This window comes from Camelus ferus, chromosome 18, assembly GCF_009834535.1.
Source record: "Camelus ferus isolate YT-003-E chromosome 18, BCGSAC_Cfer_1.0, whole genome shotgun sequence".
Taxonomy (NCBI): Eukaryota; Metazoa; Chordata; class Mammalia; order Artiodactyla; family Camelidae; genus Camelus; species Camelus ferus.
Genome location: NC_045713.1, coordinates 4,201,960 through 4,228,696, shown reverse-complemented (window position 1 = coordinate 4,228,696; position 26,737 = coordinate 4,201,960). Strand labels below are relative to the sequence as shown.

The 26,737-nt window shown below is 53.8% G+C and overlaps 1 protein-coding gene across 2 annotated transcripts in view; it reads left to right on the top strand.

Moving 5' to 3' along the window:
- Nucleotides 1-26,737, top strand: part of CLIP2 (CAP-Gly domain containing linker protein 2) — a 65,477-nt gene that overhangs the window by 7,914 nt on the left and 30,826 nt on the right. For both annotated transcript variants that reach the window (XM_032459518.1, XM_032459517.1), the window contains exons 2-3: nucleotides 8,921-9,111; nucleotides 21,299-21,849. In XM_032459518.1, coding sequence (XP_032315409.1) covers nucleotides 8,988-9,111; nucleotides 21,299-21,849 — 675 coding nt within the window. In that variant the 5' untranslated portion in view covers nucleotides 8,921-8,987. The remainder of the gene's footprint in view (nucleotides 1-8,920; nucleotides 9,112-21,298; nucleotides 21,850-26,737) is intronic.

The window sequence follows — 26,737 nt, the reverse complement described above, 5'->3', positions numbered from 1 at the left end:
TCCTGCTGCCACCCACCCCCAGCCCAGGTAATTAAACTTTTTGTTGAAGTACAACATCTATACAGAGAAGTGTGACATGTCATAAGTGTACTGCTTGTTGGATTTTTTCAAACTGAAACACCTGTAAGACAGCACTGAAATTCAGAATCAGAACCCGCTAGCTCCCCAGAAGCCCCTCTTGTTTTCCTTCAGGTTGATACCCCTGACTCAAGGGTGACCCCTTCTCTGATCTCTAGCACCATCAGTAAATTTTGCCTGCCTTTGGACTTCTTTTTAAGTGGAAGCATACAGTGACACTCGAAGCACTTTTACATCTGCCTGCTTTCACTGGAGATTCTTGCATGTGGTTTCAGTTCATTCATTCTCATTGCTGTGTTTTATTCCGTTGTGTGAATAAACACTACAACTTATTGATTCATCCTAGCATGATGGATATTTGGGTTATTTTCAGTTCAGGAGTGTTAGGAATAGTCTGTGTCTTTTGGTGCATGCATGTGCACTTTTCTGTGGCAGCATGCCTAGGAGTGGGACTGCTGGGTCATGCTCGGCTTTAGTGTGTGACGCCAGACTCTTTTCCACATTGCTTAGACCAGTTTCCACTCCTGGCAGCGCATGAGCGTTCTGGCTATTCCACATCCTCACCAACACTCGGTGTGGTCAGTGTTTCATTTTATACATTCCGGTGGCTGTAGTGTTGTCATGGTGACTGATGAACGTGAACATCTTCTCATATAGTTATTGGTCTTTTGAATACACTCTTATTTTTGGTGAAATGTTTGTTCAAGTCTTTTGCTGATTTTTCAAATTCGATTTGTGGAGTTCTCTCCATATTCTGAATAGTAGAATACAGGAATTGCAAGTTCTCTCTCTCTCTGTCTCTCTCCCCCACCCAGTGGTATCCTCCGATGCACAGAAGTTCTTAATATTGTCCAGTTTATCCATCTTTTCCTTTATTTTGAGCACTTTCTGTGTTGAAATTTTTGCCTACTTCAGTGTTGGGCAGATCTTTTTCACATCTTCTAAAAACTGTAACGTTTTACCTTTCACATTAGATCTGCCGTCCATCTGGAACTGATTTTTGTGTATGATGTGAAGTGAGCATATTAGTTTCCTGTGGCTGCTATAACCAATGACCACAAACATAGTGATTTAAAACAACACAAATGTATTATCTTACACTTCTGGAGGTCAGAAGTCTGAAATGGATCTCACCAGGGTAAAATCAGGATGTCAGCAGGGCTGCATTCCTTTTGGAGACTCTAAGGAAAAATCTATGTTTTAGAGGCCTTTTCTAGATTCTAGAGTCTGCTATGGTCTTTGGCTATTGGCCTCTGCCTTCATCTTCAAAGCCAGCAATGTCGGGTGAATCCTTTGCGCGCTGCTCTCTGTCTGCCTCTGTCTTCCACTTGTAAGAACCCTTGCGATTACATTGAGTCTGCCTGGATAATTCAGAATAATCTTCCCATCTCAGGTCAGCTGATTAGCAACTTCTAATTCTGAGGGTTCTATCTGCAACCTTAATTCCCTTCTGCTACATAAACTGACATGTTCACAAGTACCAGGGATGGGGCCACTATTCCGCCAGCCATGGATGGCATCAGGATTTTTTTTCCCACGTGGCTATCCGTTTGACCCAGCACCACTTATTGTAATGACCGTCCTTTGCCCAGGGGTAATTTTTAGTTGAGTGTGCAAATTCCAACCCTAGGGAGGAGAACCCAGGAGATGGGGTGGCTTTGCTGCAGCTGCCCTGGTCTGGATGTTTTGGATGGGGCTGCCATGGAAATCAGAGGTAAAGGAGGCAGTAGTGAAGGATGATTCGGTCAGTGTGCTGGCCTGGAAGGCGGATACCATAGCCCGTTCCTTCCTGTTTCCCTGATTCCTGGATGACCTCACCAGGCCCCTCCCCTCCCTGGGCTTCCAACTTTGTCTGGTCTCTGGGACTGTCTTGCCCAGCATGAATTTTCTTCCTTTGGGCAGCTGACTCTCACTATCCTGTTCACTTGTTCTGTGACCTTGGGTGAAGGTCCTAGAGGTCACTTCTCTGCCCTGGGCCTCAGTTTCCCATTCTGTGAAATGGGAATACAGGCAGGTCGGGGACAACTTGAGCCATGTTGTTCCCGAGCCCTTCTCCTTGGGCCTGCTGGGGGACCCCATCCAGCAGAGCCAGGCTGATGTCTTTCCAGCGTTCTGGACCAGTGGCAGGAGGGCCCCAGCTATCCAGTCACCGGGTGGCCACATAGCAAGGAGCTGGCTCTGGAGCCATGGCTGTGCCCTAGTTCTGAGTATGCCAACTGTGTGTGTGTGTGTGTGTGCATGTGTGTGCGAGGCAGGGAAGTATACTGACGTTTCTTCCCCTCCTCGGCCCAACACAGCCCCAACACAGACTTAAGGAAACAAATCTTAGAAATGTAGCCCCTAGTTGCCCCGCCCCAGCTCCCAAACCATGTTTGCTGGCTGTTGCATGGGGTGCTGTGAATGAGCACGTGTAGGTGCCCCCCAGGACACATGGCCAAGGTTCCCTACTGGGTCTCTAGGACACCTGCTGTGCCCGCCCCATGCCCACCAGCCCTGGCCCTGAGGCCTTTCCAGCAACTTGGTATCGCCTGGTTTTTGACTTTTCGCCCATCTGATTGGATGGGAAACGGGATCTCCTTGCGGCTTGGGTTTGCATTTCCCTGGTGACTGGGGAGGCCCAGTAGCTCTCTAGCCTGACAGCCTCTCCTCGAAAGCTGGCCTGTTCATGCCCATCTGTTGTCGGGGTGCCCTGAGGTCGAGCCCTGTGGTCCCTACACACCGAATGGGTGCCCCGGGCCTCCGTCACTTCACGCCTAGCGTGTCTCCACATGAGCTCCCCACCCTGGCCCCTTCCTTCTCCCAGTGCTTCCCGGTGTTGAAAGATAGTCCTGTCTGCTACCATCCTCGGCCCCACCTCCCCCCACCCCCTGCCACTATTTGCCACCTGTTCAGCATCTGTCCCCTCTCTGTCCCCTCCAGCCGCTGTCACAGCAGCCCACACCCCGCCCACCACAATTGTCCTCATTAGCTCCCAGAGCAGTTTGGCTGAAGGGCTTATCTGGTCTGTGAGACCCTTTGCCTGATGTCCTCTGTGGCTCCTCATCCCCTCAGCCTGATGCCTGGGCATGACTGGGATACCCCCCCACGAGTGTCCCTCTCAGTCTCTGGATAACACCCCCCACACACTTCTCAGGCACTCTAAATCCTCAGCTGTTTGGTTGACCTGGCACAGTGTGATCTGTGCCCCGTAGTTTCCCTAACCTGCCCCCATCCCCCACTCATGCTCCCTGTTACAGACCTGCTCACCCCCTCCCACCATGGTGCAGTTGTGGTCCCAGCCTTCCAGGCCTATGGTGAAAGGGCAGGGGCCATACTAAGCCCATCTCTGGCTGCCACATGGCCTAGCACTTGGGTCGCAGGCTCAGGAGAGGAGGGGGAGCATGGGCACTCCAACTGCTGGGACCCCTAGGGGCTAGGAGGAGCATGAGGACCAGTCCCCAGGAGAGCTGTCCCCAGGGGTGGGGGCCGGCCTCCCAGCAGGAGAGGCCAGGGTGTGGCCGATGGCCAAGGTCTCCAAGCAGAGGTCTGGTTCTGGGAGCCTGCTTCCTGGTGCCTGCCTCCGTCCCGTGCCCTCTGGGCAGCGCTGGCAGGAGGACACGGGCTTTCCACTGTCCTATTTGGCACCTTTCCCCCTTCCTTCAGGGCCGTGCCCTGGGCCGTCGATTGGCAGAAAGTTCTTGGGCCTCATCCCCCCCTCCGAAGCTGTGGCCCGCCACCTCCAAGGCCCCTGAAATGGAAACCCTGAAACGCAGCCCGGGTTTGTCTTCAGTAAATGGCAGCTGAGGGTGGCACAAAGGGGGCCTGTTGGTCTGAATGCCACCCGTCCTCCCCTGCCTCTTCCACACCCGCCTTGTCTGGCCCCGGCTCCCTGGGGGAGGTGGTGTGTGCACCCCGGGCCTTCAGAGAACATGATCCAGCCCAGACCGTAGTGATGCTGCCCTTCCTGTGCAGCGTGTGCGCCAGGCCTGGAGGCACGCTCGTGGGGCCGCCTCCTCGGACTTGCACGTCCACACGCCCCACAAGGCAGCAATGCTTCCCCCCATTTCACAGGGGCTGACTCTGAGGCTCCCACCAGGCCAGCGTCCCACAGCCACTTACGGAGGGTCTGGGGTTGGGACCTCCATGAGGCTGAAAGCAACTTCCTCCCAGGCCTCCCCCGTCGGCTGCAGTGTGGCCAGAGGCCAATTTATCCCCATGTCCTGCTTTTTCCAAGAAACCCCTCTCTTCCTCTATCCCACGGGCAGGCTGAGTCACAAAGGGTCCTCCTCCCCCTCTTCCTGTGCACCATTCTCTCCATCTCCCCTTCCCTGTGCTCCCTCCGCTCTCCAGCGGTGTTAGAGGCGGGCGGGGGTGGATTGGGGTGGGCTGCTGACCTCCCCTCCCCCAACCCCCTCCCTCCCAGGACTGAGTGATGCAGCCTCAGTGCTCCCCTCTCCCGCCAGCTCCTCTGGTCTCCTTTGTCAGTGAGGCATGTGGGTGCTCTCCCCAGAGGCCAGGGTTCTCACGAATGTTATTCCAGGTCTGGGTGAGGCGGTACGGGGAGGTGGAGGACCAGACCTGGGTCTGGTTCCAGCACAGCTGCTGAGCTGTATGTATGTATGACTTTGGGCGAGTCCCTGGACTGCCCTGAGCAGGAGCTGCTCTGCCTGTCAGATAAGCACTGCCTCACCAGCGCTTAAGGCCTGGAACATAATAAGCTCTTCATCCTGGACGCTGCTGGGGTTCTCAGGGTCTGGGAGGGCAGGAGGGCGGCTGTGCGAGCCTCTGGAGGCCTCCCCTGGGAGGAGCGTCCCTGGAGATTTGTGAACTTGAAGGCCTTTGTTCTCTGGGCCACAGTAGATGTGCTCTCCTACAGGGTTTCCGGATCATGAGCCCTGCGCCAGGAGCTGTGCTGGGGCTGTGTTCTCAGAGAGGAGACTGTGGCCCCACCTGGTGTTGCCTGTGGGCTCCCAGGAGGCAAGATGAAGGCATATGAGAATAGTATCCTCTTTCCTTGGCTGTGTATATGATCCTGAGTTCTCTAGGGGTCAAAGGTCCTGGGAGACTTCCTGGAAGAGGAGGCATCAGGCTGGGTATTCCATAGATGGTTGGAATAGGTGAAGTGAAGCAGGCAGGGGAAAAGGCACAGGCAGAGTCTGGGAGATGGGAGTGTCAGGCGAGTCAGTGAGGAAACGCAAGGTCAGCAGTGGCAAGGCTGGTTGGCATGAAAGGCCGAGGCATCAGCCAGCCAGCTGGGCTGATCACTACAAGCCACTCAGTCCTGAGGGATGGGCCCTGAGGGGGTGAGGAGGGCCTCCCCATGAGCCAGCATCATTCATCCAGTCAAGTGATTTATTGGGCACCTGTAGGCTTGGGTACCCTGTCAGGATTAAGGATACCCTAGTAAACAAAACAAACCCAAGTTCTGTCCCCATGCAGTGGAGAAAAACAAAGCAGGGAAAAAGTGGGGAGGGCTGGGGAAGAGTTATAATCTTAGAAGAGGACGTTGGAGCAGATACTTGAAGGAGATGAGCAGCATACTGAATATTTGAGGGAAAAGCATTCTAGGCAGAGGGAACAGTATGTGCAAAGGCCCCGAGGCTGGAGCATGCTTAGTGTGAGCAAGTACGGCTAGAGTAGAGTGGGTAAGGGAGGGCCACGGTTGGGAGGGAGGCATTTTTGGTGGTTTTTTGTTTTCTGTAAATCTCAAATTCACATTCTTTTGCCAGCGCACCAACTTCTATGGGGAGCCTTCAGGGATTTTATTTTTTATAGATTTTTTTCAAAGTTGAAGTTTAATTTATATACCATGAAATTCACCCCTTTAAGTGTACAGTTTGATGACTTTCAGTATAAACATACAGTTGTGCAGTCATCACCACAATCCAGTGTTAGAACATTTCTACCACCCAGAAAGTTCTCTTATGCCTGTTTCAAGTCAGTCCCTGCTCTCAGCCCCAGGCAACCACTGATCTGCTTTCTGTGTCTATAGTTTTGAAATTTCATATATATGGAATCAAACAATATATAGTCATTTGTGTCTGATTTCTTGCACTTAGCATAATGCTTTATGAGGCTCATACATATATTTTTTAAATTAATTTTTTTGAGGCTCATCCATATTGTTGCGTACATCCATAGTTCTTTATTACCACTGAGTAGCGCAGTCGGCTCTCTTACACCTGCAGATACAGTGGGCTGACTGTACTGTACATTTTAGACAAGGGACTCGAGCATCCTCGGATTTTGGTACCCATAGGGGTCCTGGAACCAATCCCCCAAGGATACCAAGGGATGACTGTGTACTATTGTGTAGGTAAACGCTGTGTTACATATTCACCAGTTGATGAACATTTGGGTCGTTTCCATGTTTTGGCTGTTGTGAATAAACATGAACACTTTTTTTTTTTTTAACAAATGTTTATATGGCTATATGCTTTTATTTCTCTTGGGTAGTTGGGTCATATGGTAGGTATATATTTAACTTTTTAAGAAACGGTCAAACTGTTTTCCAAAGTGGTTGTACCATTTTTTGTTTCCGCCAAGCAATATGTGTGTTCCAATTACTCCACATCTTCATCAGCACTTGGTATTGTCAGTTTTTCTGATTTAGCCATTCCAGTTGGCGTGAAGTAGTGCCTCATTGTGGGTTTGATCCACATTTCACATTGCCACGACTAATGACTTTGGTCATCTTTTCGTGTGCTTATTGCTGTTTACATATCTTCATTGATAAAATGGATATTCAAGTCTTTTGTTCATTTTTAAATTAGGTCTTATTAGTAAGTTGTAAGGAACCTTTATAAGTTGGTGAATACATGATCTTTATCAGATATATGGTTTGTAGCTTGACCCAAGCCTGACTGCGAGTGACTGCTGGAGCCCAGAATTCCTGGGATGTCAGGGAGTTATCAGAGAATTAGGATGTTGGATTTGGCAGGTTCTGGGGGCCAGGCCAAGGCTGACAGGCTTGTCTCATACTCCTGTCAACTTACCTGGGCATGTAGGTGCCACCACTCTGTGCCTTGGGGGAGCTCATTTTCTCTGCTCTTATGTCTAGCCACCCTGCATGAGGAGCTGATCCTTCCCATGGCTGTGCCAAGTTGGGTAGTAATGTCGCTGGCTCATCTTGCTGGCCTGAGAGTCATGTTGGGGACACTTGGCATATTCCTGCTGTGAGCATTGTGGGTTGGCTTCTGTATTAGTCAGAACTTTTTTGGTTGCAAGTGACAGTGTCTCTCAAAGAGATTTAGGCAAAAAGAGAAAACAGTGCCCGTGTGTGTGAGGATTTGTTGGCTGATGTGGGTGTAGGGCTCATGTGACCAGCTTCAGGTTCATCTGGATCCAGGCCCTCCAAATCCTGGGACTCAGCTCTGTTTTCTCTGTGTTGGCTTCATTCCCTGGCAGGCTCTCCTGTGTGGTAACTGGGATGGCCTTGTAGCTGCTGGCTTCCATCCCACACCCAGGCAGCCCCAGAGCAAGAAAAGCACCTCTTCCTAAAGGTTCCTGCCAGAGTCCTAGGCCCTGATGCTCCTTGAGTCATATGATCTTCCTTCAATTAACCATGGGGCTCTGACCACGCCTGGGTCACTTGTCTACTCCAGGTGTGGGGGTTGGGCATCAGCTCACATAAGTCATATAGATCAAGAGTGGAGAAAAGTTTCTGTAAAAAGGAATAACATTCGGTGACCAAGGTTGGGATAAGGATATGGCTGGACAGGCAAAGAGCGTGGCATCCCCTCTGCATCAGAGTTGAATGCCTAGAAGACATTGATTTCCCTTTTCCCAAGGTCCTTAGGGGGTGATGCTTTCTCCAGAATCCTCTGTCTGTCTGTGGTGCTCTGCATCGCCTCTCCCCACTGGAGAGGGTGCTCCCCAACACAGAGGATGCATCCTGCCTGAGGCTCTGGGGCAGGACAGGGCCTGGCCTGTGGTGACCCTTCCCTGAACATCTATGCAAGAGAGGGTGTGCACACAGAACCATGCAGGAGGAGCAGGGGATGGTGGACCTGTCCTTTCTGCCACTCCTCCAGCCTCCCTGCCTCCAGTGCCACTTGCTGTCACCTGGTGCCCTGAACTGATCACCATGGAGACTGAGGGCTTCCCCTCTCAGGAGTCCCCTTTGTCAAATGCAAGTGCCCAGAATGCCATATGCATCGCCCCCTTCTCTGCTTAGTCATATAAACAGGGAGCTGTAACGGCAGAAGGACAGGCAGAGGGCATGGCCAGTCCACCGTGGCGGGGGATTGAGCCAGGCATAAGCTCCTCTGTGTGTATGTCCCCACACCGGGGGTGGGGTGGGTGGGTGCTGGATGGTGAGTCCAAGACCTGGAGTGTGGCTGTGAATTGAGGCTGAACAATGGGCCGGTTGATTAAATTAGATACTGCTTTGTCCCACTACATCAAGAGGGATGTGAGTTGTTGGCAGGTCCCAGATGGTTGGGGGCCGTTGGAGAGTGACCACCGGGTTGCCTGTGCGTGTCAGAGTCTGCCGGCCCTGTGCTCTGTGGTGAGACCCGCATTCAGCGGGTGGTGGCTCTGCTGACCTGTGTGGTCCTGCTGTGGGGTTGCTGGGGTTAACTGCAGTCAGCGCCGCAGAACCCCGAGCCCGTTTGCTCCTGAGTCTTACCTCCTGGGCCCAGGACATGGAAAGAGAGAGTGTTCCTGACCTCAGGGTCTGGCAGACTGGGACACATGTCCTGGCAACGCCACCACCATGCTGGGCTCACACCTGTAGCCACTGCTCAGTACCTCAAATTCCCAATCTAGAAAACGGAGATAACATGGTCCCTACCTCACAAGGTCGGGGGTGCTCTGCCATCTGGTGACGCTGTGATGTGACACTCCTGTTCTCTGCCTGCAGGTGAGTGACGATGGTGGAGAGCACGTGACCTGCACGGACCCTTCTCTGCCCATCGAGTGGCACCACCATGCAGAAGCCCAGTGGCCTGAAGCCCCCCGGCCGTGGGGGGAAGCACTCAAGCCCCATGGGCCGGACGTCCACTGGATCAGCCTCAGCCTCTGCCACGGCGGCGGCCACTGGCTCTAAGGAAGGTGCGCAGGACCAAGGCTGGTGGGGTGAGGGGGCAGTGGGTAGTGGTTCTTCTGGAAGAGCTGCGGCAACTTGGGCCGCTCTGTGACCAGTGGTTCTCGGAAGGTCTTCTTAATGTCTAACCACATCCCTTGGAAAATTAACTAGCAATGGGCACTGACACAAGCTTTATGTGCATTATTCCTTTTCGTGCTCCTCCAACTCCGGGAGGTGGGTACCACTGTTGGCTCTGCTTAGGGATGAGGAAATGGAGGCCCAGGGAGGCATGGCATCTTGCCCAAGTCAGAAAACACAGCCTGATTCAAACTCCAGCCCCCCTCCCCCTACTCATTCTTCTTCTGGGCTCTGAGATTGTCCCAGCAGAAAAGCCCTGTCTTCCCACCAGCCTCCTTATCTGCCACCCAGACCCATGCCCTTTGAGCTTTCCTTGTGTAACCTCTAGTCCTCCTGCTGGTGGGCAGAGGGTGCCCACAGGGCAGGGGTAAGGCCAGGTGCTATGGCTGGAGACACCGGCTCTGAAGGCAAATGGGTTGAGAACAGCTATTAGCTATTGGATTTTTCTGGTGATAAAAGTAAGATGGTCCACTGTGCAGTATTTGGAAAGTTTGATTCAGGGGTAAGATTGCATATAATCCTCCCTAGGGGTAACTATTACTATTTTTGGTTTATATCCTTTTACTCTTTTTCTTGTCTGTTTGCAATCATGCTGCATGTACAACTTGAAAATTTGCTTTTTTCCTTTTAATATGATCATGTCATTAAAAACCTCACACGTCCGTTATTTTTAATGGCTGTAAAATATTCTGTTCATTCAACAAATATAAATCAAGGGCTCTGTTGACACACATCTAATCACGGGAGCTCTCATTCTGAGCAAAACCGGATGTGGTCCTGACCTTCAGGGAACTGCCAGTCTGGTGGGGGGCACGAGTGTCATAAGATCCTATAACTGGGGCCTGACCCAGTCCAGGAGTTCAGTAAAACCTTCCCTGAGGAGGGGATGTGGGAGCCGAGGTCCAAGGGTGATCGTTTACTAGATGAGGAAAGGGAAGTATTCCAGGCAGAGGGAACAGCACGTGCAAAGGCTCAGTGGCAGAAGTGAGCATATTGAGTATAAGGGAGGGAAAAAAAGTGAGTGCAGGTTGGTACATGACCAGTGAGAAGTGTGCTGGTGAGATGGGGGTGGCGTGGGGTGGGGATAGATTGTGGACAGCTTGGGGTTGTACGGGGAGTTTCACTTCCATCCTAACAACAGTGGGAAGCGGCTGGAAAGTTTTCAATCAAAAGGAAAATTTTTCTTACTCCACTCTCTGCAGTTGAAAATTGTGATTGTTTCTTATTTTTCACTTTGGTAAATAATTCTGTGATAAATATCTTTGGCACAAATCCCTGCTTTGATGACACTCTGGTCAGCAGGGTAAGACATGGTCCATCTCATCTGATTGGCATGGAAGTTCGGAGAGACAAAAATAGCCAGAGGCCATACTGAGCAATCGGGGCCCTGGGTGGGGTCAAGGAAATGTTCAGCCAAAGGCTGTGGGTAGTTAACAGAACCAGGTCCCTTGCAAAGCCAGACAACTAGCATGTAAAGGTGAGGGAGTTGTGTCACGTGGCCCGTGGACAGTACTGCCCAGTACAGGCTCATGTCGAGGCCCAGACTCCCCTTCCAAGGTGGCAAATCCTCCTTTCCTCATGGGAGGCATTTCTGAGCATGAGAAGAACCCAGGTGAGAGGAAACAAAAGGGGAAAGGCTGTTCCAGGTGAGGGAACAAGTGATGCAAAGGTCCTGAGGCAAGGATGAGTTTAGTTTGTTAAGAAAGAGAAAGAAGACTAGTAGAGAGGAGTGTGAAATGAGGTTGGGGAAGGCGGCAGAGGCAGGTGATGATGGGCAGGGGGATTGGGTTTGTTTAAGTGTGACGGGAGCTGTTGGGGGATGTGAGCAGGGGAACTCTCCGTGTTGTTTGCATCCCTGAAGCCACCAGGTAGAGAGCCGGTTGTGTGGGTTAAGAGCAGGGGCGGGGAGACCGATAAGGATGCATGTGGTCACCCAGGCGAGGATGTTTGCATTTACTGCCAGGGCTGTGGGAGGTCAAGGGGCTGACCACTGGGAGTGGGCTACAGGGAAGATTTCCTGGAGGAAGTGTGAGTTCCAGCCTTCAGGATGGCGGGTATGCAAATGGAGAGGATGGTGACATGGGACCTGGAGGAAGAGTATGGGCAAAGGCATGGAGTGGACTGAGCTTGGTCCGCTGTGGGTGGGAGCTGTGTATCCCACTGGGCACCAGCCAGGCCCGACCCTGACACTCCTTTCTACTGGAGAGGGCCCTGTAGCACCTTCTAGATTCTTTCCTCATTGTCCCCTCTCTGATCAAGAGGGGCCTGAGTTCTGGCTCTGATCCAGCTCCAGTGCCCCTCCTTGCTCAGCCCCTGCTGTGTGACCCTGGAAGAGTTACTTAACCTCTCTGAGTCACAAATGGGATCATAACATTTCTCTGATGGAATCAAGTGAGTTAATAGATGTCAAGTACCTGCAGGTACAAGCCTCATTAAAGAGTAATTTCACTTCCTTTCACCCATCCATAATCTCATTACAGAAAAATTTGAGTGGTAAAAGAAACTCCCATCACCCCTCTTGTAACCTAATCACACCAGCCCTGTGATGCATTTCCTTCCGTTGTTTTTATTTTTCCTATTGCATGTGTTGTTGTTTCAAGCAGTTAAGTCATGGGTTGTGTCCAAACTTGCATCTTACCACTTCACATTTTATTGCATCCTATGGGAAGTGCCCCCCATGCTAGGACAGTGTCATCTTTGCCATCCTTTTGAACGGTTACATGGTGGTCCCTCAAGGGAGGGAGAAGGGACCACACTGTGGGATTTGCTGGTTGCCTCCTGGTCACACTGCACAGCGGTCTGGGAGCTGCTGAGGACGGGGGCTGGGTGGTCTGACTCTGCCTGAGCCCCCAGCCCTGCAGGGCTGTTCTGGAGAGAGGAGGTGCCACTCTGAATGCCCGATTGATCACAGAGCCACGCCCCCGCCAACCGGCTTGGTGGCGGCAAAAGGCTGCAGCTGCGCTAGCTAGCTCTGTGTGCCTTCCTCCCTACTCTGGCACCTGCTGTCTTTGCAGGTCAGAGAGAGACAGACCCCCAGCCTGGGGGAGGGAGCAGAGAGCTGGGAGCAGTTGCTCGGGGCAGTGGATCCCTGTGAGAGGGGAAGGGAGGTTTCTGCCCAGGGCTACTTTTGTCCCTGCTCCAGGTCTCATAACAGGAGTCTCTGGAGGGCGGGGAGGCATGTGGAAGCACCAGGGGAGGATGTTGTTCCCCCACCCCTGTTGGCCTTTAGGCTCCCTCACCCACACTGTGGAACTGGCCATCTGCTGTCCGAGGTGCTGGAGGTGCCCACCCCTATGGGAGGCTGGAACCTTGTGGGGGGCACCGAGAGAGGGTCTGGCGGAGGCTGGAGCCTGGTGGTGGTTGGTGGGGGCAGTAATAAGTGGGAGTCTGCTCTGGGAATCGGGGCAGTGGCTGCCTTCCAAAGCATGAGCTCAGCCTCCGAGCAGAGGGTCTGCCAAGGGCCGGGCCTGGACTGATGCCCCCACCCCCTGGCTTGTGTTGGTTCCCAGAGCTGTGACATACAGGGAACAGCATGGCTAGGGGTGGGCCGTGGAAGGGGGTCTCTCCCACCAGGAGGTGACCGAGAGGTGGCTAGAGCAGGTGCACAGGAAGGTGGTCTGGGACCCAGCAGTGGGCAAAGGCCTGGGGGGGCCGTGACATCAAGGGCAGCTCAGCCAGATAGGATTGAGTCCCCCTGGAGGCTGCTTCAGGTCGGTGGCGGGGGGTTCTTGCTTAGGAGGTGACACTGGTGCAAAGATCTGAGTGACAAGCAGGACGCCACCCAGCTGAGGTTAGAAGGGTGTCTCGGCAGAGGCAGTAGTGGCTGCAAAGGCCCCGAGTCCTGAGATGTCCAAGGACAGAGAGCATTTTGAGTGGCAGGGGGAGTGTTGTGCGCAGGTCAGGGCAGGAACTGGCCGGAAGGAAGTCGGGGAGCTGTGACTGGGGCCCCTGTGGGTTGGCAGTCTATCCTGGGCCTGGGGGAGGAGGCGAGGGATCAGGCCTCTGAGGCTTGTGGCCCAAGGCTGCTGCTGGGGCGCAGCCCTCTTTTTGGGTCAGGGGCAGCTCACGGTGGTCGGGTAGGTCCAACACTGCTGGGCAGTTGCGAGAAGGATGGGACCTCAGCAGGCTGTGCACGGGAGCCCTTAGCCCTTCCCTGGGGCTGCTTCTGAGCCTCAGGTTGGGGCAGGCCAGGCTGTGGGTGTCCCTTTTGGGACAAGAAGAGCTGGTCGCAATGACCTGGGGAGGACTCAGGACTGCTGAGCGAAGGAATAGCACACAGGCCACTGTCCAGGTCCCTCCGCCCTTCTCCCCACTGCGGCAAGTGTGTCACTGGAGAACCTCTCCCATCCCTGACACTGTGGTCTGCCCCAGAGATGTCCTGCCTAGAAGGGATGATGTCTGACACCTGCTGTCATAAGCTGGCCCTGCAGCAGGTGTCTAATCACATTTCTTCCTCATTAAGAAACCAGTGAGAGAACTGCTCTTCTGTCCATTTTAAAGATGACAAAACTAAGACTTGGAGTTCTCAGCCGAGTTGCCCAGAGTTACAGGGCCAGACAGCAGCAGGGCTGGAGTTGAGACCCATGCTAGGCTGGGTCTATCTCAAGCTGGCTCAGGCTGCTAGCATCTGCTGCCCACCCACCAGGGATGCGTTGCTGGGGTGGCTAGGGTCCTGAGTCCAGGCTCACATTCTACTCAGACCCTGGACGTGTGGGCAGGCTAGGAGGAGCAATCTGTTCTCGTTAGGATGGTCACAGCTATCCCTCAATGTGCCTGTGGCCTTTCCATCTGCAGGAACCCAGGACACAGGAAGTCAAGGATGAGTGTGCAAGGGAGTTCCCCCTCAGGCAAGGAGTGGACCACTTGGGGCAGGATCCACTTCCTGTATCTTGATCCCCTCAAGGGGCCCACACAAGGCTGGTCCCAGAGCTTTCCAGTTCTGGCTTATTGAGCTGGGGCCCAGATGCCCCGACACCCTGTGGGTACTCCAGATGTGGGAGCCAGCCTGATGTGCCTGGGGTAGGACCCACAGAGCTTCACAGCTGGCCTCTAGTCCTAGACAGTGATCCCACCTCACTCTACCCTCGGAGGTTTGTGTCTTTCCCCTTGGTCCCCATGCTCCCTGGGGGGACATCATCCCCATTTTAACTGACTTGTCCCAGATGCTGTGCAAACCTGTTAGAACCAGGACCAACTTCCAGCCCCTGCTCCTGCAGAGCCAGCACCAGCCCCGGGCAGCACTCACTCCCTTCAAGGTCAACTCTCCCTGCTCTCCTCTAACCACATCCTAAACTATTTAATGGCATCAGGATGGGGAAAGCCAAGCTGAGCTTTTCTGTGGCTGGGCTGCAGAGGGGCTGGGGGCAGGGCAGCCTCCTAATGCTCCTGACGTCGCCCAGAATTGATCAGAGATGGAGGGGCCAGGGTTGGGGATCAGGGGCCCAGCTGCCCGTGCCTGCCTGCCGCGGCTGGCATGGCCATAGTAGGGCTTCTCCATGGGGAGCTGGCTCTGCTCTTTCCAGGGTAAGCCTCCCATGTCTTTCTCCCTGGGTCCGCAGCTGAAGCTGCTGGGTGGGACTCTGTCCCCCTGGTTTGGGGGTAGGGGGAACAGAAGGGGGCTCCTGCATTACTTTTGGCTCAGGAAGGACGCTGAGCAATCCTTGGGACTGGGGGCTGGTAGGGGGTCCCTTCTTCAGGGATGGATAGCTGGAGACAGCATAGCAGGGGAGGTGCTGTGCCTTTGGTGGCCATAGGGGGTGGGCCCTGCCTTAGTAAGGATGGGTTGGGAGGGGTCTCCGCAGAGACCATATTGGTGGGGTGCTGTCAAGGGACTGAGGTCAAGGGACTGATGGGAGGGTGGACTGGGCTGGAGGGCTCACGGTGGGAAAGCTGGCTCCCTTAAGGAATGCTATAGAGTCCCCTTCCCTTCCCGTAGACCTCTGTATACAGTACCTGATGGTACAGCAGAGGTCTTAGAGCAGAAAGCTGCTTTGGGGTTTGTGGGGCATTTATGTATGTTGCTTTGGGACCACCAGGGAGGGGAGGTCATGGTCGTGGCCAGGCTGCATTTCAGCTGAGTCCCGGGCTCCCGGCATGGAGAGGGGGTTGGTGTGGACCCCACTTCCCAGGGCTTATGTTCTGGGTGGGGCACAGACGCATTCCCTGCCAGCTCGGGAGGCAGATTGTGCAAACCAGGGAAGAACGGAGCTCTGAGGGGTGGCGGTGCCGATGAGGGGTGTTGGAGCTGGTCCCATGGGCAGGCGAGCTCTCCTCAAATGACACAGAAAGGAAAATGCTGTACTTTCAGGTCAGGGTGACCACGTACTGCCTGGGACAGCCCTGGTTTATGCCTGTAGTCTGGGCCTGGTGCTGTATTAATAGCACCTCCTTTCTGTCTGCAGTGTCTGGTTTTTGATGATGAATCACGTAGTCACCTTATTTATATCCCCTCCTAAGTCGTCACACTGCTCATTAGCACATTAAAGGCTCTGACAAGTCCTAGAGCAAAATAACCTTAACTTTGGTTACGCGCGTTTCTCAATTTTGTTTGCATTTGGAGATGAAGGTTTTGTTTCATGACGCTAACACCCTGTGGAACTATGTTCCCTGGAACATTTAGAGAACTGACTACCGCCTTGAGGGACCCGCACCTGGGTCCTAGCATAGGTCCGCTTTTTTCCCTCTGGCCTTCAGGGACAGAGGGCTGACTTCATCGTGCTCCTTTGTTCATGTCATACTGTCACTGTGGGTCCCTGCAAGGCTTTTGTTTTTTTAATTAATTCCTCATCCCCAGGCATTCGTGCCCATGTGCTTTGTGTTGGGACACTCTTGAACCCTTTCTTACCAAGCATCACATCATAAACACTTTCCCATGTAAACTGGAAGAATTACTTTTAAAGATTACTTAATTATCCAAAAGACTTGACCATATTTTATATAACTGCTCCCTATTTTGGGGACACTTAGATCCAAGTTTTTGTCTGTTTTGTGAATGACAGCGAGTTAGTTAAAAAACTTTCTAAAGTATTTCCTTGGGAAATGGGCCAAAGATAACATTCCCTGTTTTATTATTGTCTTTTTAAAATACTGTATTTCATTTTTATTATATGCTATTCATTTTATTACGCAAGTAACATGGGCTTATCATAAAAGCCAAAGATTAACGTAAATAGTGATCCCTATCAGAGTTTAAATGAATCAGGGGAGTGATAGTGTGGTTGGGTTTACCTTCAGAGGGCTCACTCTGACAGCTCTGGAGGAGGGCCTGGAGCAGAGGGGTGGAGGCTGGAGGCTGGAAAACCCTTCTGGTAGCTTCTTTGCTGGGCAAAGTGTGAAATCTCAAGGGCTTGATCTCAGGAAGGGCTTCTGAGCCTCTAGAGAGAGCTGTGGATTTAGGAGTTCTTTCTTCTGCAGAATTGCTAGGTCTTGATGAATAACTGGATCGTGGGGAGGGAAGGGGAGGAGCAATGAGGGTTTGTGCCTGAGTAAATCAGTGTGTGGGGAGCAGTCCTGAGATGGGAATAGAAGGGGATCTAAGGGGTGGGGTCACTTTGGTTCAGAATGTCAAGTGTGAAGTCCTGGGAGACATCCAGGAGGAGGCAGCTGCTGGAAGGGCAGGTCTGATGGGCAGGGAAGGGACAGGGGAGAACAATTGGGGCCCAGCTTCATTCTACATCGTCCTGTGTCATTTGGCTCTTTTATGAGGAGAATATATTAATTTAAAAAAAGAATTTAAAAAAAAGCAGAAATGTGGCAGGATATAAGCAGTAGCTAAAGGTGCAGGAGAGGTTAGATGATGGGGGGCACAGTGTAGATCAGGGTTCCCAGGTACTGACTAGAGAAGAGGGGTATTTTTCTTGCCTCTTGCCCCATCCTTGTCTGCTCCCTGCATTGGAGACAGGTCAGGGACTTCCTGTCTCTCGTTCATGGGGTCTACAGAATTTCGATGGGTCTTACATGGGCCACTGTCCAGGGTCGGGGCTGGGATAGGGCCCATGGTGTGCTGGTGCCGGCCCTCCTTGGTTCATAAAAACCAATTGTGAAATTGTCAGGAATTTTGCAAGCCAGCTATTAAACAGCCATTATTTAAGCAATCAGATTGCATGAACTTACAGTTAAGTACATTCTATTAAAAACATGGGTGATAAATATGAAAACCCATGACTTCTAGTAGTACTCCTACTCTAGTGTTTATACCACTAATGCTTCTACTATTTTACTACTAGTGAAATACTGCTGTTTACTACGAGTAAGATTTTATAGTGTCTATGTTTTTGAGGTTATTTACTCTGTGGTGCATCTACTTCCCAACTCCATGTTGAGTGATACGCAGGTAGCTTGAGATGGACCATGATGGGGGAATTTACGCTATGGAAAGTGGTAAATGCTACCAAGCAGGGTTTTGTTTTTTTTTTTCTCTTACAGAGCTAGTTGTTAAGCCTTTCCCAGCACACCACTGGCTGGAACGTAAGTGGAGAGAGGAGTAGACGGAGACTGCCCCTTTGGAGGGACCACCAGGGTGGGCCGGGATGGAGGAGGCAGAGAGGCTGCCAGTCCTGTCATGGGAGCAGGGAGGCTTGAGAGGAGGTGGACACCAGGGCAGGCACCATGAGGCCAGGAGGGGCCCACTGCGGTGCAGTGAGGAGGCCGTAGCATCCTTACAGGAGCAGTTTCCACAGTGGGGAGGGGTCGGGAGCTGAGGGTCAGAGAGGGACTGGGGAGCAGTCTTGTCAGGGATGGAATCACTTTTTCTAGATGCTGCTGAATGGAAAAATACCCACGGCAAGAGCAGAGGACCAAGTAATATTTAAATGCAACCTGTCTCGTGTGTTTGACTGTTAAGTACTATATAGATAGATAAATAGACACACGCACACACACACACATAATACACATGAACACGCACTGGATAAAGTCTGGAAAGACACACGCCAAGGTGTTAACTGTGATTATGTTTATATGATGGAGTTATAGGTGCTTTATTTTTGTAAAAAATCAGTATCTTGTTATATTTTTCTGCAGTGGACATGAGCGATCTGTGTAATAAACATTTAAATAGAGAGTGAGAAGCTCATTTGCTGGGAAGGAGAATGAGCGACAGCAGGAGGGGGATGAGGTGGGGAAGCTGTTTGTGGTCCAGAGGGGTGTTCGTGCCACACGTGGGCTCTGTCGGAGGGCCAGTGAGGGGAGAAGAGAGGTGGTGGGGCGGCAGGGTCCCAGGAGAGACCCTTGGGGTGGAGGTTTGCTCCTAAAAGGAGAAGGGGGTTCTTAGCTTTCCTCTAGAAACCCAGGGAAAACGGGAAGGGCTCAGAGAGGTACAGAGGTGGAAGGGACACCAGGTGAAACAGAAGCTGCCTGAGTGAGCCTCAGTTTCCTGGACTGAAGAAATGGGAGTGACTCCCTTTAGCTCAGGTGTGAAGATTCCGTGCATGCAGTGCAGAGCCAGGCTGGGCCCCAGTTCTGAGCAGGCGGTGTAACCGAGGAAACAGCCCTCATGAGCTTCCATTTAAGTCTGGGAGGCAAACATACATGGGTGAAGACAGGGGATAAATTTCTAGAAGAATAAAGTGGGTAGAGAGTGCTATGGGTAGGTGGGCTTTTAGATGAAGCAGTCAGGGAGGGCTGCTCTGAGGAGGTGGGGGAGCAAGCTGTGTGACTATTAAGGCAGAGATTCTAGGAGGTGCTCCCACCCCATTCTCAGTGAGCCTTCTCTCCCCAGCCGCAGGCCCCCGTGGACCTTGGTCCCTTCCTGCCAGGCAGGAGGCCAGCCAAGTTGTAGCTGCCGGCCTGTTGCTCCCCAGCCCCCATCCCTTTGTTGGGCCTGAATTTGATACTGGGTGCTCAGCGAATGGGGTCCCTGGTGGCTGAGATTCAGCAGGTATGATAAATGTCTGTCCCCGCTTTCCCAGGCAGGCCGGGACCAAGGTCCTTGCGGAAGGAGGGGAGGATGCATTCTCATCTGGGCGCCCCCCCAACCACTCCCCTGCCCCCACCACACTGGACCAGGCCACCAGCTGCTGCCTCTCCCTACCACATCCTTTTGCTCTTTTCATCAAAGTTCTACTTTGAACTTGAAACCGACAGTCAATTCCCTTGTGCCCAGTGTCTGGGGAAGGACCAGCTGCTGGCGCGAGGCTTAAGTCTGTCACTGTCCTTTGCTTTCTGGGGCTTTACTGAGCCACTGCTGGTCCGGGCAGGAACTATGAGGGCAGTGAGGCCTAGGCCCAGCTTTCAGGGAGCTTCCGGAGCCTGCCCCAGGGGTGGGGCCCGTCAGCCGGGTCTCATAGCTCTGACGACACGCTGGCTATGGCGAGGCTCTTAGGATGTCAGTGCCGGCCGGGACTCTAGCAATCTCTGACCTTGCCCTTTGTTGCCCACAGGGAAAGTGAGGCCCAGATATGGGAAGGGGCTTGGCCAGGCCTAGGCAATATGTTACTCAAGGCTCCCTGGAGGGAAGGGGGCTCTGTTGGAATTCCCACGCCTTCACAAGCTCAGGCAGCAGAAAGCTTCCCAGTGTGAGTGGAGGATCTGGTGAAGATTTGTGCCTGTGAGTCTGGGGCATCAAAAAGGACAAATGAAGCAGAACACCCAAGTGTGGTTCTAGGCTCGTGACCTGGATTTTAGCAGCTGCTGAAACAACTGGTCCCCGGGCCTGGGACCCGTGGAAGGGGTAGGGGCGGGGAAGAAAGATTACCTGAGGGTCTGCCTGGGCTGGGACAGCTGGGAGGAGGACAGCTGAGTAGGCAGCTCCTTGCCAAGAATAGCTGCGCAGGGGTCCCCCTTGACCTGGGACCCTTCTCTGCTCTAAGCAAAGAGGACAGATAGGGACAGGTTCTCGCCTGGGCCACAGCCATTCAGGAGCCCTGGGCTCCTTGGCCTTGGGTGCAAGGATGATGCTGGTGGGAGCCGCTGCCCTCTGGCCCCTTTACTGGCTGCCCATGGAAGGGACCAGAAACACAGGCAGCTCTGGTGAGGCATGGCAGTATCTGCTTGCCTCCTGTCCCCATCATGTCGGCCTCTGGAGTAGAGGAGGAAGAGGATGAGTCCTCTGACTGATACTTGGTCTGGCAGGAAGCGGGAGGCAGCCTTGAGGTACAAATGGGCAGGCTTTCCAAGCACCCACTCATAGCAGAGGCCCTGCATGTGGCCCAGGAGCCAGACACACAAAGCATGGTGGGTTCAAGCCCTGCTCTGTCCTCTTGTGAGTGACCGTGAACAGGTTGCCCCCCTCCCTTCCTTTTCTGAGTCTAGAGCACATTAGAGCCCAGGCCTGGGAGGCAGGCCTCCTCCGAGGGTTTGAGTTGCCATTTCTGCTATGTGGCTATGGGTAAGGCCCTCACCTCTCTGAGCCTTCTTTCTACTAGGAGGGGCTGGATTAGGGAACCCAGTTCAAGCCTGAGAGCCTGGAGTTCAGTCCAGGAATGAGATTAAGTGCTTGCTTCTGCCTCTCCCACCCTCCACCACTGTTCCTGGTCTGTGCACAGTGAGGTTGGGCTGCAGCTTAGGGGGTGGGGAGGAGATGGAGACTCAAAAGTAGAGTAAGAGGGTTTTCTAGCACCTTGCTTGCCCCAAGACATCCGTTGCCAGCTGTCAAGGAATAGTTAGGAGCCTTTTGTCAGGCCCAGAGCTGTCTAGGGGGATGGGGGGCACAGAGACCCCCCCAAAAACTCTTGAGTTTCATATGGGACTATGGGTGGTCTCAGATTAACAGCTGACGGCCTGAGCCCACGTGGGTGGGGAAGTAGCAGCTTGTAACCCTCAGTCATGGGTCCCTTCTGCCCTTGATTATGAGTCACCCTGAGCCGCGGAAAGCTTCCGCGTCTGAGGAGGCACTGCCTGCGCTCTTAATCCCTAGACTTCTCCAGAGGAGTTGGCAGAGTAGGGAGAGCTCTAGGGATGCCCACGGATGGGGAGGAATGAGAGACCTGCCCCAGGCCCCACTCCCAGCCCTATCTGCCTCAGTTTCCGCTTTAGTCAGCCAGCACTGGCCCCTTCCAGCCTGACGGCGCTCCCGGGGCCGCCGAGGGAGCAGCCCCGACCTGAGCCCTAACCGCTGCCTCTCTCCTCGCTCCGCAGGCTCCCCGCTGCACAAGCAGGCCTCGGGCCCCTCCTCCGCGGCCCCCGCCGCCCCCGAGAAGCCCGGTGCGAAGGCGGCGGAGGTGGGCGATGAGTTCCTGGGGGACTTCGTGGTGGGCGAGCGCGTGTGGGTGAACGGCGTGAAGCCGGGCGTGGTGCAGTACCTGGGCGAGACGCAGTTCGCGCCGGGCCAGTGGGCGGGCGTGGTGCTGGACGAGCCGGTGGGCAAGAACGACGGCGCCGTGGGCGGCGTGCGCTACTTCGAGTGCCCGGCCCTGCAGGGCATCTTCACGCGGCCCTCCAAGCTGACCCGGCAGCCCACGGCCGAGGGCTCGGGCAGCGATGCCCACTCGGTCGAGTCGCTGACCGCCCAGAACCTGTCGCTGCATTCGGGCACGGCCACGCCGCCGCTGACCAGCCGCGTCATCCCGCTGCGGGAGAGCGTCCTCAACAGCTCCGTCAAGACCGGCAACGAGTCTGGCTCCAACCTCTCAGACAGCGGCTCTGTGAAGCGAGGCGACAAGGACCTGCGCCTGGGAGACCGCGTGCTGGTGAGTCCCCCACCCCTTACTCCACCCTACGTGGCTGAGCTGGACCCTGGGGGTGCTAAGCGGGGGTTTAGCCTGAGGCACCCACTCCTCCGCAGAACTAGGAGTGGCCAGGGAGACAGGTGAAGCGGGCCCTGGACAGTGTTGCTGTGTGACCCTGGACAAGTCTTAAACTTTCTGGGCCTCAGTCTTCCCATCTATAAAACAAGGAGCTTTAATAGTACCTCCCTTGTAGATTGAAATGCATGAACACATGTCATGCCTTTAGATGGTAACTGATACTTAGTAAGTGCCCATAAATGTTAGCTATGATTGATATCCATGGATCTAGCCCACCTATGTGAATGTGCCAGTCCTGTACTGGAAAAGTCTGGGGACCAGAGAACTCAAGACCCCTGTCCCAGGGTTGTGTGTTTCAGACATTTAATCAGCTTGTAACCCAAAGTGTTCAGGCAGGCTGACTTACAGTCTCACTGAGCTGTCCTTGGGGATACCTGGGATCTGAGGGCACCTGCTGGCCGTGGCCACTACAGGGAAATCAGGCCCAGATTTGTGCCCTTTCTGCTACTTCCCAGCTCTGTGATGCTGAGAGAGTCCCTTCACTGGGCCTCATCTCCATTCATTCATTTAGTCATTCATCATCTTTCCATTCAACAAAACAGGCATTGGTAGCCCCCATGTGATGCTTTTGCTGGGAACATTGAGAAGCTGGTGGATGTGGGAGTGCTTCGTAGTTACCAAGGGCTCTGTCTGCGCAAGGCCTGGGTAGTGTCATGTGAGTGCCCGGGGTGGTCAGCGACTCCTTTGGGGTGGGAAGTGGAGGCTCTAGGGATTTTGACCAGCCCTGATTGGTCCTCAGGTTGGGGGAGGAGGGGCTTGAACTCTAGTGTGATCCTGTCTAAAACTCCCCTTGCACCTGCTCCCCCCTCAGGGGGTGGAAACTGGATGTGCCTGGCAGGGGGCACTCATACTGGCACAAGGCAGGCACTGCTCTAGGTAGGAGTCTTGGCCTCCATCTTCAGGCTCTGCTGATAGAGGGGAGGGGAGGGGGCAGAGCCAGGGGAGGCAGGGGGCCCAGGAGGTACTAGGTCTGCCTCTGGCTTCCTCTCTCTGTCACAGGGCTTCTGGCTGGATGGCAGGGGCCCTGGGCATGGGGTCCTTCTCCCATTTCCTGTCTCCTTAGAGGGGTGGGGGCAGGGCTTGTGAAGCTAGACTGACCCCAAGCTAAGAAGGCTTAGGTATCTCCCTTTTACCCAGTGTCACTGTGGGAATTCTGGCCTAAGTTTGCTCAGTAGCCTCTTTCTGGCCCTCCTGCCTTTTCTTTAATGTATACATGTGCTTGGGAGGACAAATGACCAGTTCCCCCCTGTGCTAGGCTGGGGAGAAGACCCAGAGACCTACTTGGGGGAGTCGGCTGGACCACTCTTTACTAGCCTCTTAGCCTCCCTGACCCTCAGTTTTCTCTTCTGTAATTTTCATATCTTCTTCCCTCCAAAATTAACCAACATTCCTCCCAACCCCCATTTTAGCTGATTACCATTCTTGCTTCCCAGGAAGAACAGAGCCATTGTCCACCACAAAACCCGCCTGCACACTCTGTCCTCCCTCCAGCCGGTTCTGTCCACTTCAGGGCTCTAACCACCGGCTCTTGTCCAGGGCCTGCCTCTCCCACCGCCCCCTGCGGACAGCCTCCATCCTCCCCTGCCCGTTTTCCCTCCCATCTTCTCACTCACTTGCTCCAGCTTCTTCCACCTTAAAAACAGAATTCCCCCCTGACCGCATGTCTTCCTCCAGCTATTTGCCTATTTCTCTGTCCGCCTTTCAGCTAAACCCCTTAAAAGGCCCAACTATTGGTCATAGTCTCCCCATCACCGTTCACTCCAGGGAACCCGCTCCCCAGGCCACTGGGGCCCTTCATGTTCCAAGTACAATGATCAGTTTCAGTCCTCATCTTATTTCATCTCTCGGCGGAATCAGCCACTGTCAGTCTCTCTCTGCCTCCTTCTAGAAGCACTTTCTTCTCTCAGCTCCTAGGATTCCGCACACTCCCCTGATTCCTACTACCTCCCTGCTAATCCTGTTCCCAGTGTCAGGTCAGAACTCTGGCCTCGGCTTGTCTGTCCCTTGATAGAACCATCCAGGCCTGTGACTTAGGACAGTCCAAGCATATGTGAGCATCACACTGCCCGGGGTTGAATCTCCTGTCTCACATGTCGGGCTCTTAGTTAACATCTCCTCGTAACCTGCATTAGTTTCCTGTGGCTGCCGTAACAAGTACCACAAATCGGGTGGCTCAAAACAACAGACATGTGTTCTCTCACAGTTCTAGAGATTAGAAATCTGAAATCCCAGGTGTCGGAGGGCCATGCGGTCTCTGAAAGATGAAGGGAAGAGTCTGTTACATGCCTTCCTCCTAGGTTCTGGTGTTGCCAGCACTCGTTGGCTTGTAGCTGCATCACTCCATCTCTGCCTCCATCTTTACATGGTCTTCTTCCCCATGTCTCTTCTCCTACAAGGACACCAGTCACATCAGATTAGGGCCCACCCTGATGACCTCGTCCTAACTTGATCACATCTAAAAGACCCTATTTTTAAAAAAGGTCACATTCATAGGTAATGAGAATTAGGACTTTAACATATCTTTTGGCGGGGGACACAATTCAACCCATAACACCTGTCCAGAACAGAACTCAGTTGTTTATCCACCCACTCGCATCCCTGACCTGCTCCTCCCCGTCCTTCCCATCTTAGTAAACGGCACACCTGTGTCTCCAGCAGACCAGAATAGGAGCTTGAGAGCTGGCCTTGCATCTTATTTTACTCTCCTCTCGACCACGTGATTCATCAGCTGGCCTGTGGTGCTGCCTCCAAAATATACCCAAATCCGTCCCCAGGCCACCACCTCCACTGGCGGCTCCTCTCTCTCAAGCAGCGGAGATACTTCCTCCTTGGTCCCCCCGCCACTACTCAGGGCCCAGCCCTTCTGTGGCTCCCATCTCGCTTAGGATAAAAATCCACCCACCTTCCCATGGCCCCGGACCCTGGTGATGGGCCTGTTTACCCTCGTTATGATCTGACTTCTCTCCTCCGTCCTGGCTGCCCTCAGGCTGCCCCAGCCTTCTTTCCTTTGCTCCTGTGCCAGGCCTGTTCCTCTGCTGTGTCCTGCTGGTTCCTCGACCCAGGACACTCTCCGCCAGGGCTTCCCACATCTCACTATCCCACCTCCATTAGGCCTCTGTGCCCTGTCACTCCTGAGAGCGGGGCCCTGCAGCACTGCTCTGTCTAGCCCCTGTCATCCAACTGGAGCAACAGTGCTTCCTCACTTACTCCTTGACTGTCTGCTTCCCGCCCCGACTGGGCACTCCACGTTTTGCTCACACGGTGGTGCCTCTAGTGCCTACAAAGGAGCCAGTGAAGGACTCACAGCCCCACCAGGTGGTCCTGAGAGCGAGGGAGGCACCACGTGTATGATGTCGCTGCTACAAAAGCTGGTTGAGCCCCAGATGCCCAGGTCAGCAACTGTGGACGCTGTCAGGGAGGATCACCAAGGGGGGCCACTCACCTCTGTCCCCTCATCTCCCCGAGAGTGGCCCAGTGCCGCCACTCACCTGCCCATCTCTCCTGGGGGCCTCCTTCCTGCGAGCACCCCCCTTCACCTCTTGCTCTGCCCCTCCCCCCCTGCACCCCAGCAGGATGCTGCTCCAGGCCAGGCCCTTGATTCCCTCACCGGACCCTCATGGCTGCCCAGTGAGCTGGAGGGACTTGCCCCAGCCTCCCGGTGGCAGAGCCAGACAGGTCTGCTGCCCTGTTCTCTCCCCTGGGGGCGAGGCCCTGTTCTGAGGCATATGCATTTATTTTAAGTGAGTCACCTGCTTTGACTTCCTCAGAGGAAAATCCCTAAGAAACAGATGAATTCAACCCGCCCAACACCCTTGCTTTGTGAGACCCAGATGTGGTTGGTGTCTGTCCCAGGCCAGCAGGAACTCCAGTCCCACAGATCGCTCCCAAGCAGTGCAAGAGGAAGGGAGGGGCTTAGGAGGGTGGGGCTCATCTCCCCAGAGACTGGGCCCAGCCCACAGGGAGGGCGACTTGGGAGGGACAGTTCCTTAGTGGAACTGCAGGGACTTCTGTGCACTGCTGTTGGGGATACAGAGTGGCTCAGACACTGAGGAAGACAGTTTGGCCATTTGTTATAAATCATGCTCTTACTGCACAATCCAGCAATTGTACATGGAAATTCTCTATATTTTCTGCTCAGACTTCCGCAAACCTAAAACCGCCGTAGAAAAACAGTCTATTGATCTTTTAAAGTGAAAAAAAAAGATTAAAATATAATAGAAATTAGAAAGGAGAAGGACTCATCACCCTGGAGGGTAGGGCCTGGCCCACGTGGAGTGGGGGCCGCTGAAGTGGTCACTGCGGGATCTCTAGGCTTCAGGGAGGTAAGTGTCCCGAGGTTGTGCTGACCTGGGCGGGGGTCAGGCACCAGGCCTGTTTCCTCTGGAAACCTTTCTGCTGTTTCTGGTTTGCTCCCTTCACTGAGACGATACCTGCCTGGCTCTGTCACAGTGAAGGAGGAGGGAAGGACAAGGGAAGGATTCAAGTTCAGGGACAGCTGAGGATGAGGGTGAGACAGCACCTCCCTGGGGCTAGTGATGGTTGTTAGTGCTATTTGAGCCATAGACCCCCAGCTTGAGGGAAGAGGGGGGGCCCCAGAGTGTGAGGCCTGGTAGTTAAGCCCAGCTAGGACTGGAAAGGCAGAAGAGTCAGGCCCAGCAGGCTCTTCGGCTTGCTGATTACTGTGAACTTCAGTCTCTTCATCTGGGAACAGGGTGACGCTGCCCACCGCGTAGAGTTGTGAGGTTTGGAATTCATGTCTTCAGCGTGCCTG